The sequence below is a fragment of the Bipolaris victoriae genome (genome assembly GCF_000527765.1).
Source record: "Bipolaris victoriae FI3 unplaced genomic scaffold scaffold_66, whole genome shotgun sequence".
NCBI lineage: Eukaryota > Fungi > Ascomycota > Dothideomycetes > Pleosporales > Pleosporaceae > Bipolaris > Bipolaris victoriae.
In genome coordinates this window covers 127,250-146,823 of record NW_014575326.1, presented here as the reverse complement: position 1 = coordinate 146,823, position 19,574 = coordinate 127,250, and the positions used below count along the sequence as shown (strand labels likewise).

At 52.5% G+C, this 19,574-nt stretch overlaps 10 protein-coding genes across 10 annotated transcripts; 5 read left to right on the top strand and 5 right to left on the bottom strand.

Moving 5' to 3' along the window:
• Window positions 1-160: 160 nt before the first annotated feature.
• COCVIDRAFT_28359 (hypothetical protein) lies at window positions 161-722 on the top strand (the record flags this gene model as incomplete). The annotated part of the gene is made up of 2 exons (XM_014699169.1): window positions 161-172; window positions 237-722. 2 exons carry the CDS (start codon window positions 161-163, stop codon window positions 720-722), a joined length of 498 nt encoding a protein of 165 aa, XP_014554655.1.
• A 205-nt stretch (window positions 723-927) lies between these two features.
• Window positions 928-2,499, bottom strand: COCVIDRAFT_39529 (hypothetical protein; the record flags this gene model as incomplete). The annotated part of the gene is made up of 3 exons (XM_014699168.1): window positions 928-1,472; window positions 1,524-2,307; window positions 2,356-2,499. The coding sequence occupies 3 exons, from the start codon at window positions 2,497-2,499 to the stop codon at window positions 928-930; spliced, it is 1,473 nt and encodes a 490-aa protein (XP_014554654.1).
• Window positions 2,500-2,695: 196 nt separating this feature from the next.
• On the bottom strand, window positions 2,696-3,277 carry COCVIDRAFT_28357 (hypothetical protein; the record flags this gene model as incomplete). Its single annotated transcript, XM_014699167.1, has 1 exon — window positions 2,696-3,277. One exon carries the CDS (start codon window positions 3,275-3,277, stop codon window positions 2,696-2,698), a length of 582 nt encoding a protein of 193 aa, XP_014554653.1.
• Window positions 3,278-3,539: 262 nt separating this feature from the next.
• COCVIDRAFT_39527 (hypothetical protein) lies at window positions 3,540-7,384 on the top strand (the record flags this gene model as incomplete). Its single annotated transcript, XM_014699166.1, has 3 exons — window positions 3,540-3,698; window positions 3,744-5,217; window positions 7,038-7,384. 3 exons carry the CDS (start codon window positions 3,540-3,542, stop codon window positions 7,382-7,384), a joined length of 1,980 nt encoding a protein of 659 aa, XP_014554652.1.
• A 1,509-nt stretch (window positions 7,385-8,893) lies between these two features.
• COCVIDRAFT_28355 (hypothetical protein) lies at window positions 8,894-9,288 on the bottom strand (the record flags this gene model as incomplete). The annotated part of the gene is made up of 3 exons (XM_014699165.1): window positions 8,894-8,991; window positions 9,086-9,178; window positions 9,270-9,288. 3 exons carry the CDS (start codon window positions 9,286-9,288, stop codon window positions 8,894-8,896), a joined length of 210 nt encoding a protein of 69 aa, XP_014554651.1.
• Window positions 9,289-10,606: 1,318 nt separating this feature from the next.
• On the top strand, window positions 10,607-12,232 carry COCVIDRAFT_104397 (hypothetical protein; the record flags this gene model as incomplete). The annotated part of the gene is made up of 3 exons (XM_014699164.1): window positions 10,607-10,813; window positions 10,866-11,790; window positions 11,847-12,232. 3 exons carry the CDS (start codon window positions 10,607-10,609, stop codon window positions 12,230-12,232), a joined length of 1,518 nt encoding a protein of 505 aa, XP_014554650.1.
• Window positions 12,233-12,434: 202 nt separating this feature from the next.
• On the top strand, window positions 12,435-13,292 carry COCVIDRAFT_39524 (hypothetical protein; the record flags this gene model as incomplete). The annotated part of the gene is made up of 2 exons (XM_014699163.1): window positions 12,435-13,022; window positions 13,122-13,292. 2 exons carry the CDS (start codon window positions 12,435-12,437, stop codon window positions 13,290-13,292), a joined length of 759 nt encoding a protein of 252 aa, XP_014554649.1.
• A 682-nt stretch (window positions 13,293-13,974) lies between these two features.
• COCVIDRAFT_104492 (hypothetical protein) lies at window positions 13,975-15,102 on the bottom strand (the record flags this gene model as incomplete). Its single annotated transcript, XM_014699162.1, has 1 exon — window positions 13,975-15,102. One exon carries the CDS (start codon window positions 15,100-15,102, stop codon window positions 13,975-13,977), a length of 1,128 nt encoding a protein of 375 aa, XP_014554648.1.
• Window positions 15,103-15,685: 583 nt separating this feature from the next.
• COCVIDRAFT_104393 (hypothetical protein) lies at window positions 15,686-16,891 on the top strand (the record flags this gene model as incomplete). Its single annotated transcript, XM_014699161.1, has 1 exon — window positions 15,686-16,891. The coding sequence occupies one exon, from the start codon at window positions 15,686-15,688 to the stop codon at window positions 16,889-16,891; it is 1,206 nt and encodes a 401-aa protein (XP_014554647.1).
• Window positions 16,892-18,288: 1,397 nt separating this feature from the next.
• On the bottom strand, window positions 18,289-19,335 carry COCVIDRAFT_39521 (hypothetical protein; the record flags this gene model as incomplete). Its single annotated transcript, XM_014699160.1, has 1 exon — window positions 18,289-19,335. One exon carries the CDS (start codon window positions 19,333-19,335, stop codon window positions 18,289-18,291), a length of 1,047 nt encoding a protein of 348 aa, XP_014554646.1.
• Window positions 19,336-19,574: the final 239 nt, after the last annotated feature.

The following is a 19,574-nucleotide window of genomic DNA, read 5'->3' as shown; positions in this document are numbered from 1 at the left end:
GCAGGGCGATTGCAACAGTGTACGTAGTGATGGGGCCGACGCACCATGTTCTAGCCGCGGCGAGAGTGGAGATGGTAAGCTCTCCAACCTCGCCGCGTCTGCTCCTATGCATCTGCACGCGCAATCCTTCCCTCTGCCCAACACCACTACCACCACCGCCATGTCTGTCACCGTAAGTTCCAACCAATATCCTCTCGATTTTTTTTTCCAGGAGACAACCTTCTGACTGCGCCAAGCTACACACCACCAAAGGCGACATCAAACTCGAAATCTTCTGCGAAACCGTCCCCAAAACCGCAGAGAACTTTCTCGCCCTCTGCGCATCTAGCTTCTACAATGGATCGCCTTTCCACCGCATGATTCCCGCATTCATGGTTCAGACCGGCTCGCCCGCCTCCGATCCCAAGTCAAAGACTTCGACCTCCATTTTCGACACGCCGAACCAGCTCTTCGAAGATGAAATCAGGCCAGCGCTGAGACACAATGCCAGAGGAATCTTGAGCATGGCGAACAAAGGTCCGAACTCCAACGGCTCCCAATTCTTCATTACGTTTGCCCCCGCTCCACACTTGGATGGGAAGAATACCGTGTTTGGCAAGGTTCTAGAGGGCTGGGAGGTCTTGGATGATATAGAGCAGGTGCAGGTGGACAAGAAGTCGCGCCCACAGGAAAGGATTGAGATCAAGAATGTCACCATACATGCCAACCCTCTGGCGGGCTGAGCAACAAGCCAAGTAACGGAAACGTCACGCATGATAACATCACTCACTACGAGTATCACACAAGCACAACCACCGGCCATCAAACTAGGGATTTGGAAACTTTTTTGTATTCATCGGGGCTGGCGAGGCCCTGGTATCTTCAGAAGCGCCGACCCATTGCAACAAGAGTCAAGGAAATCTACAGCACGTGGAATTGATCGAACCCTTATGCGCCATTGGTAGTCTCACCATTGGTGGTCGCACCGTTCGTCGCAGCATGCTCTTCGTAACCCTCTGTCTTCATGTCCTTGAGACCTAGATCCTCTTCCTCTTCCTCTGTCCGCTCGTAGTCCTCGACCTTGATTTGCGGATCGGGCTCTGGTGCGGTAAAGCTTTGCACATAGCTGCTGGCAAGAGGGTCCTTGAGGATAATGGTGAACTTGTCGTCGCCGTTGATGGCTGCTGAGAGACTGTTGAAGAAAGTGTTCCACTTCTGTTTTGTCTCTGTGTTCATGGAATCACCGCCATCACCAACATCGAAAATCGAAGATCTCAAGTCGTCGCGTACTTGGGTAAGGAGACCTTCGATAGTTGTGAATCGGCCACCAAGCGTACCGGGCTCAACACTAAGGTTGAGTTCAGGGCAAGACATGGCGCACGACTCAGCCTTGAGGATATCTCGCGACAGATCCTCTTTGTTATTGACTGCGACAGTGATAAGACGACCCTTCTCAGGAACTTCACCACCAGTCTTAACTTCATTGCTGCGGTCTACTGCACGTTAGCGAGTGATCATGTCGCATCACTTAGGTTCCAACTTACATCCGCAATGGTCGCACACGGTGCTCATCAAGACTACTTGCTTGAAGTGAGGAATATTGACCATCTTCATGTTGGTAGTGCAGGGCTTGGTGCATCCGGGACAACTGGCAGGGAACGAGTAAACTTGGTTCTCCAGAATATCATCATCGTCTACGTTGTTCACCATAGGCTGATGAGCCGAAGGCATTTCAGGGTACATTTGCGAAGCGTGGTACTCTGGTCGGATCTCCGTGGCAGGCGCCTCACCGCTGGTATCTCCAAGGCCTAGCGCTTCGTTCTGTGCTGCAGTTCGCGCGTACTCGTTTCGAGAGTATTTGCCCGCGGCGAGTACACTTGGAGGCTCAATGGACGAGTTACCGGCAGGGTCGTCAACCGTCACCTTGAACGGCAACTTCTCTCCACTGGCCATTTGCTTGATCGTGTTGATCACGCCCTGTAGCTGCTCGTAGATCTCTGGTACCACTTCCTTTCTCTCATCCTGCTTTTGCTCCAAGTCTTGTGCAACCATGGTGAGAATGCCTTCAACGTTGGTCAGCTGCCCTCTCCCTGGAGGAATCTCTAGATCGATATCCTCGACTCGAAAGATCGCTGTGTCGCTCTTGATAACTTGTCGGTTGAGGTCGTCGGCGTTGTCGACCTTGAGAGAGAAGCGCACTCCTTTTTGTTGTATCTCGCCAGCGGGCTGGACCTCGGAGTTTTTGAAATGGCAGTGTGGGCATGAGAAGGACATTAGAACGATCTCGCGGAAGAACGGTATCCTTGTGAGGAGCAACCGAGTAGTTCCCTTGAAGAGTGTTAGCTGGTTATATGGAAGTCTTGCCGCTACACTTACATTTTCATGGCAGTTCATGCACAAACTTTCAATCTCATCGACAACTTTGCTGCCATCTTCAGTGTCTGGCTGGGCGCTGGCCTCCTCGACCTTGCGGCCCATATCCTCAAAGAGGTCCTTTGCGAGACTCTTGTGTTGTGCCATGTTGAAATCGGGTGTTTGATTTTTTTTTTTCGCAGACTGAAGTGAAAGAGATTGAATGCTGGTTTATGTGATGTGACTCTGCAAGTCCCGATGACGAAGGTGCTGGAATTTTTTTGAATCGCCCCGCGTCACATAGCGGGGGTTCGCTAAGCCGCGGCGCATTCTAGCAAGGTGCGGTTACTCAGCCCTACGGAGTTCACATGGCAAAATCCATAAGGTCGAGGCCGCCACTGGCCGAGTTCTGCGACTTCTTTTTGTCGAGCATGGCTTGCAAGCCACCTTTGCGTGCTTTTTGTCTTTGCTTGCTGCTGGCATTCAGTGTCTTGGGCGCGTTGTCGACTCCTTTTGCCGGGGTCTTTGATGTTGGAACAGGTGCTGCATCTAGTACAGGTGCTGATTTCTTATCCTTTCTGCGTGCTTTGTGGCGAAGTGCTTGAACTGTCTCCCGATGGCACATCAAGCAAGTATAGCGGATGCTTTTGTCTAGCTGTGGTAGCTTCTTGGATCCCTTATTGTCGTTCCTTGTAGGGCCTTCACCGGGAAGGTGGTTTGAGACTTTGCATGACCATCCTGGAATCATAATGTTTCCACAAGCGTTGCAAATGCTGCGTCGATAAGCATCGGCTTCTTTACTTGGAATTTCGATCTCAGCATCTTCGACAAACTTGTGATGTGCCCTCCCAATGAATGCTGCTGCCGTTGGAGAAGAGACGGCGAGGAGCTGAGCAGCCTCTTGGAGGAATCTCGCCCGCGCTATGGTTTCATTGTTTGATGCCATTGTTGGAGCACCTGTGTGATCTTGGTGCAGAGCTTGGAGAGCTTCCTGCAGGTCCGATATCAGCACGTGCCTGCTTCTTATCATAACGCCGATCTCCGACGCTAGCAGCTGCAGGTCCCCTCTCGCTTGACAACTTTCTGGGTTGGAGTGTTTGTTGTTAGCCTAGACCGCGATTGCTTGCGCCCATGTACCACACAAACAATCAATTAGTAGCAATTTCGGTCGCAAGCTCACTGAAATCTGCTGCTTCGAGACGCCAAGCATGGCAGCGCCTGAATTGATCGAACAGCAAGGGCTGCGGATAGCAGTCGAGGGTTGCGGTCACGGAGTGCTGCATGAGATCTATGCATCAGTCGCGAAAGCATGCGAGATCAAGGGTTGGCCTGATGTGGATCTTCTGATCATCGGTGGAGACTTTCAGGTACGTGTATTGATCACAGTGCTCTCACAGTAACCGACTTTGCAGGCTGTTCGAAATGCCTCCGACCTCAAGGCAGTATCAATGCCTTCGAAATACTACGCCATGCACGACTTCCACGAGTACTACTCAGGCGCACGCCTGGCCCCATACCTCACCATATTCATTGGCGGTAATCACGAAGCGAGCAATTACATGTGGGAGCTTTACTATGGCGGGTGGGCTGCACCGAGGATATACTACATGGGCGCAGCAAATGTGATACGACTGGGTCCGCTGCGTATCGCTGGTCTGTCTGGCATCTGGAAAGGCTACAACTTCAAGAAGCCACACTACGAACGCCTGCCTTATAACAGCGACGATGTGAAGAGTATCTATCATGTTCGGGAGCTTGAAGTGCGCAAGCTTATCCAAATCCGAACGCAAGTTGATATCGGACTGAGCCACGACTGGCCACGGGGCATGGAATGGAAGGGCAACTTCCGACAGCTTTTCAAATGGAAGCCTGACTTTGAGCAAGAGGCAAAAGATGGTACACTGGGAAGTGTTGCTGCCAAAACAGTTTTGGAACGCTTACGACCACCTCACTGGTTTAGTGCTCACATGCATGCCAAGTTTCCTGCTGTATGGGAGCACGTGGACACTTCGAACAGTACGGAGCAAAGTAACCATACAGAAGGTGCGCCTGCAGCAGTAGTGAACGCAAGTGAGATTGATCTCGATATGACAGACGACACGGGTGTGTCAGCACCAAAAAATGACGCCGAAATCGACCTTGACATGGATGAAGACGAAGCTCCCGCCGCACCCGCTGTGGAGAGCAAGGAGAAAAGCAAGCCCACGACGACCGAAAGCGAGTCCGAGATATCGCAGGACATTCGAAGTCTCTTGCCAGAATCCTTTTCCCGTCCGAAACTCGAGCCTGTACCGACGTTACCCTTCCCCGAAGAGATCACGAACAAGACGACCAAATTTCTTGCACTGGACAAGTGTTTGCCTAAACGGAACTTTTTACAGTTGCTGGAGATTGAGCCACATGAGCCTGGCGAGCTCCAACGTCCGTTGGGACTGCAATACGACAAGGAATGGCTGGCCATCACCCGCGTGTTTGCTGATCATGTGCAGGTTGGAGACCCGCATTTCCAAGTACCTCGAGACAAAGGAGATGCTTTCTACCGACCACTCATAGAGAAGGAAATGGAGTGGGTGGAGGAGAACATAGTCAAGGCCAACAAGATGATGGTGCCGGAAGACTTTGCGCAAACGGCGCCTACATACGATGCAGCATTGGGCATTCATGTGCAAGAGCAACCGAGTGAGTACACCAACGCGCATACCCAAGGATTTTGCGATCTAGTGCAGATTCCGAACGTGTTTCATGCGTCGGAGGAGGAGCGGGCACAGTTAGCATCATGCGGACCAAGGCCTGAACAACAGCGGGCAAACCGAGGGGGAGGTAGAGGTGGGGGCAGAGGCGGCTGGGGAAAGAGAGGCGGTGGGCGCGGCCAAGGGCATGGAGGGCGTGGACGCGGCGGAAGAGGCGGACGTGGTCGGGGAGGGTGGTGATGAATGGCCAAGTGCCAAACACAAGACAGATTAACCCGTGCCCACGTGATGGGAGATTGGGCTCCTCTGCGTTGCAGAAGCAGACTCGGGCTGAGTTGGCAGCGCATGAGGAGGTTGGTATTTTGCCAGGCCTTGTATAGCTTTGTGGAGAAGTGTATCTCGTGCTCAGTGTGAGCAGCGCAGGCATATGCAGTCCCCGCATTAGCGATTTTAGCGACGAGAGTCGCAGGCAGGCACAGGGGAGCACATGCTCATGATGATGATGTACATTGATAGTTATATTGAATGCCCCAGAGACTAGCTGGAAGCAGAGTACACTCGTGGACGGATGGGGCTAGCGTAGGGTAGTCGGCGTGGTGAGATGCAAACATTGGCCCTATGGGAGGCGGTTGACGTGAGTGATGGCGCAAAAGTCTGGAGACTAACGGTTGTTACAGAGTCAGAGGTGCATCAGGGTCTAAGCGCACCACTCGACGGTTTGACGGCAGTCCCTGCACGATGATGTAGACGACGGTGACGGTTTGCGGGACCGCAGCTGGTGCAATCTTCCGTCGCTGAGGGAAAAAAAGCGGCGGTTGACCTTTTTGCAGCCGGTCGCTGGCAACATGAGCCGAAGCCGTTGCGCGTACCAGGCTGGTTCTGGACGACGACAATTAATAAGAGGGTGGCTGTGATATTGGATTGCGCCCTCGTCCTACGTCACAGACGGGGGAATACAGATAGCCATCCATGGCCTCGTGCCCAGTGGTGTGTGCCCACCGCCCGCAGCGGGGCTAGACGGATACACGACATGCGGAATGCCGTCTGCGGACGGGCATGTCAACACCACCAACGCGCGCTTCGATCGGAATACACTTTTTGGCCTCGGGCTTGTTTCGCATGCTGCCTGGGGATCGTATTGATCTGCACACACTTGGTTGGAGATTTAATTTTCTTGCTGCTCGCTTAGTCGGACTCGATATTGCAGACTACACCCACGCACACCGCACAGAAAGGACAGCTGGAGGACTTTGTGGCAAAAGGATTGCGCGTGCTGGTCAAGACGCTCCAGGGCCTATCGCTGTTGGGTGCACGCCGCCAGGCAACAGGAGGCGACGAGGCAAATTCTGGCCCTGCCCACGGCTGCCGAGACGACGTGTGTGGTCTATGGCGCATCCAGATGGCTTGGGCAACCCTTACAAACGCCGCATTTCTGGGGGAGGCTGCTATTTTCAGCGCGTTCGTCGCCAGCAATAATCAGTGACACACGGGTTGGTTGCACGCGGTTACGCCCGCTCTAATGCCAGCTGGCTCGCCCGTCGACAGGCCGTCCAGAACACGCCGGCACGTCATTCCCAGTCGTTAGCCCCGCCGTTATTATGCATCGAGACCATCGCGATCGGCGAGACCCTGAATCCCCGACCCCTGCAGTTGCACACACATACGCACACACTTTGGCTTTCTCGCGGGTGCCCACCTGCTCATCTTATTATTTCACTCGGGCCCTGGATGACCTTAAAAACCTTTCGCTGCCCTTGCATATCCTGCCTTTGTCCCTGCTCCTCGGCTCAACTCGTCTTACCATCCCTTCGCCCATTCGCTCGTCATATCCCTCCGCTGCCATACTTCATTTCCCTTCCTCGTTCCTACCTACCATCTTGGTCAATCAATCCCGGACAACGCCACCCTGGATTCTGGAACGTCCTCCGCCCTCGTTCCCTAGTGGTAAACGCGTGGACCCTTTTCCCCTTGGGAGGTGGATCATATTATCAATCCAAGTCTATACCATTCAAGTAGACCTATATAGATCCACACGCCTCTCCCCCACCCACACTACCCTCTTCACAACCACCCACCCATACCACTACATTCAACCACAAACTCCCACCACTACTACAATGGCATCCCGCTTCGTCGAGAACCTCGAAGAGGTCCCCAACAGCCACCCACATCTCAATGTCTCCCTGGACGACATCCTCGCAGAGGAACGCCGCAAGAGGTCTTCATCCCAATCATCAGGGAGTTCAGAACCTCGCCGCTCAGGAAGCACCTCTGCCGCCATGATGCCAACCTCGCCCACCACCGAAAGCAAAATCAAACGGGCCTTCACCATCGGCGGCAAAAAAGGTCGTCGCTCATCATGAGCGACCACAGCCTAATGCGTTCCCCCTTGCATGAACGCCTTATCCTTACTCTACTCACAAACCCCCATCATGTAACAATGGTTATACCACCATGACGATTCTGTATGCGCACCACATGCTCTCGACCAAGTGTTGGAAGAGAACTATCCGTCGCACACCTGAAGTGCCATGGTCCGTCATTTCTCCTCCCCCCCTGTTGGCTCTAGCCAGCAAAAAACGTCTGGGAACGTCATCAATCCCGCCCACTCCCGCGAAAGTCGGCTGCCTTGCCCCACTGGTACTACAATCTCCAACCCCGCTCCAGTCAAGGCAACTTTCCTTATCTGAACGAGAGAAGCCTGGCAAAGTCCTCGGCTACGCATCGTGTCTCGGTTAGGAAAGTAATGACGAGGACGGTAGCCGAGGAAGGGGGAATGTGGGGGGACGTTTTTGTTTTTCGCAACATTTATTATTTCCTCTGGATAGATGAAAGAGGCAAAAAAGTTTATTGATTCTACAATATATGTACATGGATCAGAGACATGTACTCAACATTATCTATTTTATTCTTGACTCTTATCGTTTGCCGCCCCGCTGTGATTGTGCTAATGTGCCACTGCCAGCAACACTGACATGACCCGCCCAAATGCCCACCCTAGTTCCAAAAATCCCACGTCCGCAGGCAACAGGCACCTTTTTTTTTTACTATCTGGCCAACACCACCAAAACGTCATCACTATCCACCCCCAAGTCAAACCAAAACAATCCTCATCATCCCACCAACCCCAACTGATCCTTATTTCCATCTCAATTCGACGGTGCAACTACCGTTCTAGTACTGATACTATATCGTCCTTCTCGCCTTGGTCCTTGGGGACACACTGACGCGTAGCTACCAACGAGGCAAAAACATTTGGTGTCTCAGTAGGCAATTCGCATAGGCAGCCTGTGCGGATAAGGTACGGGATGGTGTATACTCGATGTTGAGAGAGAGATCGAGATCGAGATCTGCTGGGAAACATAGGTGGAGATGGGGGTGTTGTATGTGTGAGGAAGTGCTTGTTTGAAGAGGGGGAAGAGCTGATAATAGAGGGAGATGAGCGATAGTGCGGTGTTTAGAAAACTTGGGGTACTATATAATCACCGGTTGAGTCTGAATACTTGGACGATGTTTAGACTGAAAAGCGACTGCAATACAGCGTAGGGGAATCAATGTAACCGACTTGATTGATCGAGGAATAGTCTGCACAAATGTCTTTTTCAACACTGGATCCGACTTATGTCTAGCGGAACCCAACATTAGCGTTCCAGTGCGGCCTTATGCCGTCACAAAAAGAACGGCAGTCATGCAGCTGGACCAAACATGGCTCTAAAAGTCACAAAAGAGTCACTGGTGGCTTATCCCATGCATTTATGGTCGTGTATATCAACCCGCCCTCGCCAACAAGCGGCTCCCTAGTCCGTGGTATCTCATATCAAATCGTCATGCCCATATCGTCCGTCTCTCGCTCGTCAGGTCCAGTCCAGCGCTTATTTCTTGCCAGACTTCTTGATACCCTGCGATCCCGTGTTAAGCGGGCCCTTGCCCTTTCCGACGGTCTTAGCAAGTTCCTCGCGCGCCTTCTTGTCTGTGTATATTGTCAGTCTACCTATCCGTATGCTTCCTTGTGTGGTTGTGGTGGCACTTCGGAAGTAGAAGGGGATAGGTGGTGGGTAACGTACCGGCAGCGAGCTTGTTCTTGTATGCGAGGTCGTCCTCGTCGAGCTCGGCAGCCTTCTTCTTGGGCTTCTTGTTGTGAATAGGGTTGGTACCCGCTGAGTTGCCGCGTTAGCCTTGTGCGGGAAATATAACGTCTTTTGTTCGACCCCGCATCGTTTGTGCGCAGAGGCTTTGGTGTTTACGTACCTCCCTGTCCTGAAGGCATCTTGAGTGTGGGGTGTGTTACGAGGTGGTTTTTTGGGAGAAAGGTTAGAGTGGAAAGTATTCACTGGAGGCGTGGAAAACGAGGGTTGGTTGCGGGCGGTGAGAAAGGGTCTCGGTCTCGAAGCCTAGGAAAAGTGGGATGGTCTGCACCGCCACCATTTCGTGGCTCGCAATCACGTGATTTTACCATCTACCTGGGATGAATCCATCTTAGCGCTAACCGACTTGTTGGTTGTAAGTATATCTCGACTAGACTACAGCATGTTGCGCAATGTATGTATTTAACCAGCCACCCAATCCTATCTGTGTTACTGTGGTCGTGTTACTTTGATCCTCCGAGGACCTATACGCGACGTATGTATTGGCACTTGCTGGTTTCAGCATGAGTCAACGCGCTCCATCACGCCAGTCCACACGGCTCCACCGCTGGCTATCAAGTCATACCCTCTGGCATGAATCATGGGACTTTTACAATCCAGCCCTATTGTCACGTCTATGATCCCGTCGAGTGGCTTTGCAACAACTGAGACGGCAACGCTTAAGGGGCACTAAACTCAAACACTGACAAGCACCATGCTGGCAATCCCGAAGTTCTGTCGAGGTGAAAACAAGACAGCCCAGCCTGGAGCCAAAAGCTTCCTGCAGCCGCAATTTCCTTGAGTCTAGGCTTGGCCTGCTTGCGGTGAAGCAACTACTACTCATTTGCGACTAAACAGCCGACAATCTTGACCACTCCGAGGTTAGAGCAAGCACTGATCGCTCTGTCGGCTCAATCCCGCGCTGCAAACCCCCGAGAACAACGGCGCTTTAACGCTTTGTCACATGATGCTCATTCGTGGAAAATCACCTGCGATGCCACCCCCAATCCACCAAAGTGGATCGAGTCTCCTTGTTACGAGCAAGCTATTGAGCCTCGAGGTTCGCCCCCAGATTCGCTAAATACGGTATGATGGGGTTGAAGGAGCTGAGCGTAGACGCTTTTTAGCACTAGAGCAAGTTGTTGAAGCTTTCCAAGCGAGATGATTCGTGGTGATAAGTATGGGGTTCCCGGAGTAGCGGCAGACTACGAAGATTAGGTATGTTGGTATCAGCGTTCCCGAGCCCATGGGGTTTTATGGGCCTTACTATATTCAATGATAGCTATTCCCCTATGGGCAGATATGAACGTGCCATGTATGTATATATGGCCAACCCAGTCTCCCCTGCTTGCTCTCCAGTCCTGAGCTCCACGGATCAACCGCTGTATACTCTGCGGAATTCGAGCCGGACACACCTTTATCGATTATTTTGAGAGGTAGATCCAAAGAGTCAACGTCAAGATGGTTTCCGCAACGAGAGCGTACAACTGGTACATCTCACTCGTTGCTGCATCATGCATGGTTCTCTACGGTTACGATGCGTCTGTTTTCAACGCGCTTCAGAATTCCGATCATTGGAAGGCTTATTTCAATAAGCCGGGGCCTAATATCATTGGGGCCATTAATACTTCCTATACAGTCGGAGCCGTTGTAGCAGGATTCTTCATGGTGAGATAATATTCAAGGGGAATAACATCAAGTATACTAACGTCTCATGTAGGGCGGTCCTCTTGCAGATTTTGCCGGTCGAAGAGCGGGTATGGCTGCTGGAGCGGTATGTGTCATTATCGCAACGTTGATGCAAACATTCGCGCCCCGTGGTCAAATTGGTGTCTTCATCGTCGGTCGCGTCCTCATCGGTATCGGGCAAGGTCTTGCGCTCACAGCTGGATCCATTTTTATTTCCGAAGTGTGCCCCTCTGAGATTCGAGGCAAGATCATGTCTTTCTGGCAAATGTTCTACTCGGTTGGCTCCTTCATCGCCTACTGGATCAGTTTCGGCACGTCCAAGAACCCGAAGAAGCTCGGTGAGTGGGACTGGAAGATTGTTGTCATCTTCCAGATGCTTGTTCCCATCATCATTCTGTCTCAAGTCTTCTTCATCCCGGAGTCGCCTCGCTGGTACGTGCAGAAGAGTCGTGACTACGAAAAAGCTCGTCAGTCGCTCCGTCGCATTCGTGACACTGAAGAGGAGGTCGAAGTCGAAATCACGACTATCCGAGAGGCCATTGAATTCGAAGCCGAAGCCATTTCCTCCGGATACTCTGCTCTCTGGAAAGACAAATCAATCAGGAAACGCATGTACATTGCCATGATTGTAAACGGTGGCCAACAAATTACCGGTCAAGGCACTCTCAACACCTACAGCTCCATCATCTACAAGAAGGTTTTCGAAAGCGCAGACACAATCTCGCTCATCAACGCGCTCAACGCCACTTTCAGCATCCTCTTCACTCTCAACGCAACATGGACCGTCGACCGCTTCGGTCGCAAGTTCCTCTTCATCGTCGGTGGCATCGGCATGGGCGCCTGCATGTTAATCGCCGCGACCGTCGAAACTCAAACACCGTCGCTCCCCAACGGCGCAAAGTCACAACCGGTCGGCATATCCATTGTCTTTATCATGTTCCTCTTCGCCTTTTTCTGTAAGTCATTCGTCACCTCCCCTCAAATCCCAACTCCTACTAACAACATACAACAGACAAACCCTCCTGGGGCGCAACCGTCTGGATCTTCACCGCCGAAATCTTCTCCATGAACGTACGCGCACAAGCTGTAGGCATGTGTTCGCAAACCCAAAACGTCGTCAATTCCATTGTCCAGCAATTCTTCCCCATTTTCCTCAAAAACGAAGGATTTTACGCTTTCTACATGTTTGCTGCTATCAACATCCTACTTGCGGTTTTTACGTGGTTCTTTATCCCGGAGACGAAGCAGGTTAGTCTGGAGGAGATGGATGCTCTGTTTGGTGGGAAGAACCATGTGGCAGAGGGTGCGGTGATTGAAAAGGCGGAGGAAAGAGGAGAGAGCGTGGGCGGTCAAAGTGTGGGGGAGAAGGGGGCGACGGATAGGGTTGAGAGGGTTTGATGTTGATGATATGGGATTCGTGGAGGGATACTCTGGTACGAGAATGTAGCCAGTGTGCTGTATTGCATTACGAACCTTGTTGCAGCCAAACCATGGTTCTGGCTGTCATGACACTTATTGTTCAACGTGTTTTATGAACCTAATCTACTACATATCTCAAAGGGCGTCTAAAGTCAACTGTCTAATGAACAAACTTCAAAACATGGCATTCATCTACAGCTGCTTCCCTAGCCTCCTGCTCAAATCATACCAACCAGCAGTCAAAATGCCCACCACCACAGAGACCAAACCTTCCACAACAATCAGACCCTCCACCATAATCAAACCCACCACTATCATCAAACCCATAACTACCATCATCATACCTACCACCACAATCATCAACCCCTTATCCCAACACCCCCCTTCCTCTCCACAAAAATCTCTCTCTCTCAACAGCAACTACTCAACAGCCATATCCCTCTCCTCATCCTTAATCCCGCACACCAGCGACACCGCAACGCACCACATCAACTCATACTGGGACCCGACGCCCACGCGCCCCATGCGCATCCCATACGCCCGCTCTTCCACCTCCTGCCTCTTCTCCTGCTGCTCCTTGTCCTCTAAAAACACACTGCCTTACCTGCCACACCCACTCAAGGCACCGGTGCACCACCGGAAAGATAACGTGCGGGATTACTGTGCGGAGGGGGCGAGGGGGTGGGATGAGTTGAGGAGGCAGAGGGTGGAAGATGGGGAGAAGGAGGTGGGGAGGGTGGATTGGACGTGGGTGGGTAAGGGTGGGAGGGTGATGGAGAGAGGGGAGGGGAGGTGGGAGGTGCCGTGGGGTTCTTTGGGGTTTGATGTTGTGGAGAGGGGGGTGTGGTGTAAGGGTGATGGGGAAGAGGGGCAGGAGAGTGATGGAGAGGAGGGGGAGGGCGATGGGGAGGAAGAGGGGGAGGAGAAAGAGGAGGAAGAGAAGAAAGAAGAAGAAGAGGATAACAATAAGGATAAGGAAGAAGACGAGATGATTAAGATGATAGATGAATACTTAGAGTCAAGAGTTTTCTTCAAATAGAAATACTGCATTAGTTTGGCAAGTACAGGTTTGGTGAAATATTCTGTATGTTTTCCATCATTTATGCTACTGACTATGGGATGATTCGGTTACATTTCCGTGAAGTGATGCATGATTCAAGTCCCACAAACCAGGATAATAGGATTATAGTATTCTAAAGTTCTCTTGGTAGTATAAGAGAGAATGCAAATGTTATTTCCTTCAAGTTTAGTAGTTACTGTCTTGACAGCTCATTTTGATTTTGTTGCACCATCCTATTCAAAACTCCCTACAACCAATGAAGTCATGCTACTAGTACCAAGCAACTAGGCTGAAGAGGCTGATCGGAGCATGACAAGAGAAACAACACGATGAAGACAGCACGAATGTTTACTGCACATATGGGAGTGTGGGTGTGGTAGACTGGGTCTAGTCATGCACTACTGGGCGTTGGGCCAGAAAAGAGGCATTTACAGCCCATCCCTGACTCAAGAGCCCACATCCATGGATCCGGATACCCCGGACCCATCTCCACTGGATAGAAAGGCCCATGACCATGGATGTGATAGCCGCGACCCGTCTTCACAAGGCAGAAGAGATGCACGTCAGATGGATCTGCATTAGTCCAAGGCTGGTATGCTGTCTGAACACTTTGATTCTATCATATTCTTGTTTTGTGCTGTATATTAAGTTGTTGTCTGGATTACTGTTTCCTTAACTTGTTCAACGCTGCCATAACGCCCTCGCTCATATTATCATCAGGTTGTTTCCTCTTCGCTGGCGTTGCCACTGCTGGTTGGGCCTGGTTGGCCTCCAGCTCGCGCATTGCCTGCTCGTCGTCTTCATTTATATCTTCGGCAAGACGGTGATCAGGCCGCTTGTCGGCATCCAATGCAGACGTTGCAAAAGGAGCAGATCTCTCCAGCTCCTTTGCAAGAGGTACGGCGTCGTCGATCCTTTGACGTGCTGTGTCACCAGCAACTGCCGCACTTTGTGCCTGGTCCTCACCTTCTGTCACGGTTGGTGGGTCATTGGCTTCCTGGACAAGGCCGCCCCGCCTTGCGGCCTTTTGTACCCTAAACGGTTCCCGAACGGCATTACACCATCGCTGGACTTTCTTGTCACCCCAGCCTGCGATCAAGCCGATCTCCTCTGGGGCAGCGTTGATTGCAGTGCGGATGCTTCCAAAGTTGGAGACTAAGCCTACAGCGTCTGTTTTGTTGATGCTGCGCGGCACCGTGATGAAGTCGACCATGTTCTCAGCGTAGGAGCCTGCCTGCTGAGCGCGGATACTGGTCGGGGCTGCATTCTCAAACGTCTTGAAGAGCTCGAGATAGCGGCCGGCCTCCTGGGCGCTCCAGCACAGCATGACGGTGACGTTGTTGACCAGGGACGTCTTGGACAGCTCTCGCAGGGGGTCTTCGTGGTTTTCAATGTCGACCATGGTCAGCAGGATGCGCAGCGTGTACTGGCCCTTGAGATCGCGGATGCGGTTGTAGATGTACTCGGGGTGCAGGCGGTGGTACTTTAGGGACAGGAACAGGGCACAAGTGGTAGCGCCGACGACATAGTCGGGGGCGATGTCTGAATACTCCCAGGCAACGGCGCGCACATTGTTCAGGATGGGATTGCCCTTTTGGCGGGGCGAGACCAAGATGGAGCTGGGCGCAGATCGTGAGGGCAGTGCCTGGGGCTTCGGCTGCTGGACCTTGGGCAGGTTACTAGGCGCGGGCGGATTGGCAGGCCCGGGGCGGGAGGTTTGCGCAGCAGCATGTGCATTTGCTGGGGGGGCCGGGCCAGAGCCATGAGCACGCGGGCGATTGTCGTGCATGTTGGCCAGGACGAGAGGGCAGCAGCAGCACACACAAGTGCAACAAGCAGCAGCAGTGCAGCTACAGCCGCGACATGGAGTTGTGAGCCTGTGCCTGGAACCAAGTGTTTCGCAAACGGGCGATGGGAGGGTGACACACCCTAGCACCTGGACGCGGTTTTGGATCGCGGCCGCGTGAACCGGGCGTGGGCGGGTCACGTGTAGGCTCACAGCGTAGCCCTCAGCCCAAACCGCCGGTGCACCCCATCGTCTCCTTCGCATCTTCACATCTCCCGCCGACCAACGACCCTCCTTGACCCACCGCCACCACCACCACCGCCGCCAACACCCCCAGCCCCCATCACGCCCTGTACATCGCCGCCATCTCTCGCCCATCGCTGCCGCCCCCGCCCTCGCATGCGCTTTACTGAGTAGAGCGCCCTCCCTTGCTGCCGCGGTCGACCCGCGCAGAGGCCGCCAAGCGCTTTCAACCAGCCCGACCTCCCGCCTCCACTCTCGCTCTCCTTCACCCGCGCTCCCTCTCCGCCGCCCGCCTGCGCTGCCGAGCCCTCGTTCCACGTCCGACCCTCGTGAAGCGGCCTCTATGTCGGATCACAGCGCCAAACGCCAACGCCTGGACTCGATCGGAAGATTCTCACCCGCCAGCCCGCCCTTTGACGTCGCTGCCAAGGCGAGCGGCCAGACGACAAAGACGCTCCCCCATCCGCGCACACCCACCTCACCACCCTACTCCTCGATGAATTCGCAATCCAATGGAGGCTTTTCCACGACAAACACCACGACGTCGTCGGACCGCTCCCCGCAATCCTCAGTCCCCATGGCCCACTCGCTCTCCCAGTCGGCCGCATCGGCATCCAGCCTGCACCCCTTTCCCACCCCGGCCAGCACTGCCGGCTTCCTCTCCAGCGCCAATGTCGATAGCGACGGCGATGCGACGATGGAAGAGAGCGCTGACGATGACACTCTTCGCTCGCGCTGCCACAGGCTATCCAACCACAACCGGCAGGCCCAGTCACCCTACACGCCCGACGGCCGACTCAAGGCTGCCCAAGGAATCAGCGGCTCCCAATTATTCAAACTCAACACGGACCGGATCGAAAAGTCGAGGCCGCACGCCTCGCAAAATCTGATCCGTCTGTACAGGCTCGAGCCACTCGCCAGCTCCGTAGCCCGCAATGACCCGGTAACAGGCGAGAAGATTAACAAGCTTCGCAAGTCCTACGAGGGTCACATCAAGCAGATGCAGATTGCCGGCAAGCCAAAAGCAACAAAAATGGATGGCGTTTTTCGCGATCTGTTGATGCTTCCAGAAGAGATTTGGTTGCCCAACCACGTGCAGAACCGAGAGGCCGACAAAACCGCCCTGACGCTAGACGGCACAGGTCTCACACCAGATTTCAGCCAACTGCTCGATAGCGCATTTGCAGGCATGGGTCCTGGACCTCTTCCCAACGCAGATGCTGCCAAGTACAAGGCATATCTGGGCACTGACGACACAGTCAAGCCAAAAGCACAGGACGCTCCACCACAGCGAACGACACCATATACATCGTCTGCGCCAACACCCAATAATCACATTAATAGGGGTCTAGTCAGGCCAGAACGATCAGGGTCGAAGCGTGCATATACTGATGCTGCATTTCAAGGCTACGGTGAAGGCTTTGGAGACGACTATGCAGACTCGACCGGAGGCGAAGACACACCAGGAGGGAGCCTGGCAAACAAGAGACGGAAGCTGCAATTCGAGCGAACGTCGCATTCGGTGGAAGTAGGCGGCGCACGACGATAGTAACGTCGAAATTTTCTTTCGCACTCATCAGTTTACACAGCATCGGGGGTTTCCGGCTCTCTCCATAATCGGCGTTTTACAGGAAAATTTCGGGTTTACGAAAGCAGCAGGGGTGATATCGAGGGTTGTGCATTAGGCGGGAGAAACCGTCCATCATTTACATCATCATCACTATCACCAACACCGGTACCAGCACCCCTATACACCAACAATAACAACCAAACATTACAACAACAACAACAACAACAACAATAACCCACCATTTCCTATTGGCATAATGCGCAGCGAAAAAAACGATCGATCGAACGAGGCGAAGCAAACGGTATGACGATCATGATATTCCTATACCTACTTTACATTTCATACATGGGAGGGGAGAACCAGATTGGGGCGCCAGGATGTCGACTTTGAGTCTAGTTTGGTCTTCCTTTTTGCTTGTTTTTTGTGTCTTTTTGTTTGCTGCGCGTGCGCGTGCGTGTGAGAGGAGCGTGTACGTATGGGAAAGCTTTTTGTTTTACCAGTGGGAAGGAGGCAGGGGTGAGGGAAAACTGCTTCATCATTTCCCCTCTTACCCCCTTTATTTCCCTTCCTTCCCGCTCGCTGTTTTCCGTTTTCCTACCCACCTACCCCCGGCAAAACCACCTCTTCAGGGTTTTCTTTCCTCCGACGCGGGACAAGCCAAAGGGAAGGGGTTTTTTAAAACACCCACAGCACCACCAAATAACCTACTTCGACATTGTGCATATTTTGGGAAAAGAAAAAAGGGGGAAAGCAACTCAACCTTTTTTTTATACCCTCATGATACCCTTGGGAATGTCACGGCAAGCAAATTAAACAAATTACTGTTTTTTTGTTCTAATGTGCCTTTCCTTATATCCTAGTTTTTAGAAAAATGATATCAAACTAAGTCAAAAAAAACTATGCTGTTTTCCCTTTTGAAAATATGGTGAAAAGAACGAGCAGAAGAAGAAGAGGAAAAAAAACAAAGTCTCAACGTGTTTGAAACCGGCTTGGTATGTTGTGTGAGCATGGATGATGCAAGTTTCAAAGGAACCACTTAGATTGTTTCTTTTCGTCCTTGTTTTCTTCTTGGAAAACAGTTCTTTCCTAGGTTTTTTTGTGTGTGCGGAGCGGAATGCGACGGGAACAAAGGGCAAAAGGAAAGGTGGAAGCGGTAACAAGATTCAGATACCCGACACACGTGTGTGTGATGCTGCAAGATGACCAGTTGAAAAAAAAAATAGTACATGTGATATCAATGTCATCGGAACAATTCTTGTACAAAGCATTCACACAACGGGGAAATGTAGATGCGATTTAAAATGTCCGTTCTGTACAAAAGTATTCCTACATTTCCATTTCGGACCAAACATACATGTACAGCATAAAGTACTATCCTATTCCTTCTTCTCCTCGGGCCCCTTCTCCTTCTCTTCCATATCCATCCGTCTCGCCTCAACAGTAAAGTAGAGACTCTTGCTCGCGCCCTCGAGCGCATTGGTAAGACTACCCCCAATACCCTGCAGCATGTGGACAAGCTGTGCCCTGAGACCGTCAAGGCCGCCACCGATACCGCCAACCCACTTGGCACCCTCGACGTCAAACACCTTGCCCTCGACCCGTGCGCCCAGTAGCATCAGCTTCTGCAGTCCGGCCTGCACTGCGGGCTCGTAGTAGTCGGGGTTAGCCTTGCGGCTTGGGGCAGGGAAGTCGGGTTTGGAGGGGGAGAGGATGGAGAGGACCGCTTTGAGGTATTCGGGTGATACGGCGGGGAAGGCTACGACGGCGATGGGGCCAGCGAGGAGAGGTTCCAGTTCTAGCTTTAGTTTGCGGTTGTTGGCTATTTCGTGGGCTCGTCTTGACAGGCCGTGTGTGAAACGCTCATCGTCGGCTTGGTTGCTGGTCTGCGGTATCTGCGCGCTGGTCGCTGTGCGGGGGTCGGTGGGATGTTGTGCGTGATCTAGAGTGGCTTCTTCTGGGTGGAAGAACTCAACTACCCTCAATGCGCTTGCGAAGATGTTGGTTTGCACGACTTGCATCTTGATTTCGTCGGCTAGCGATTCCTTGCCATTGGCTGCTCGCTGCGCATCGAGCTTCCTCAGCGCAATAGCGAGCTCTCGTCGTATGCTCATCCATTCCACAGCCTTGACATTGTTGTGTTGGAAAATTAGGATCAAGGGCGATGACTTGAGTAGCGATTGGTATTGTCGGTGCAATTGTGTCTTGCGGACCTCTGGGGGCTTATGAGAGGGTGGCTGAGTGGGCGGGTACCGTAGCACTGGCGCTGTGGCTTTGTATGTCTGCTGGATTGGCGGGGCGGGGGTAGTTGCTGAGGCTGCGGCAACCGAGGCGTAGGTTGCGATTGCGGGAAGAGAGATGATGTGGTTGGGGCGTGAGGTGCAGGCGCAGAGGGCCCGTGGCCGTATACGTATCCGTGGAGGCATTCTGACACTGTTAATGTTTGTATGAGGAGAGGTTGTCTCTACAGGCGGGGTTCAGCACTTACATGGGCTGTGGTCGTGTCGCAATGGACGTCGAGTTGTTTGTCCAAATATTTCCATGCGTTCAGGTTCGGAGGTGGTCCGTGCTTGGCATCTCACGACGGCGGCTCTTAGCAGTTGCTGGTTATCTTTGAAGTACTTTCAAACTTGCTGTACTTCTAGTGTCTAACGTCATAACCAAG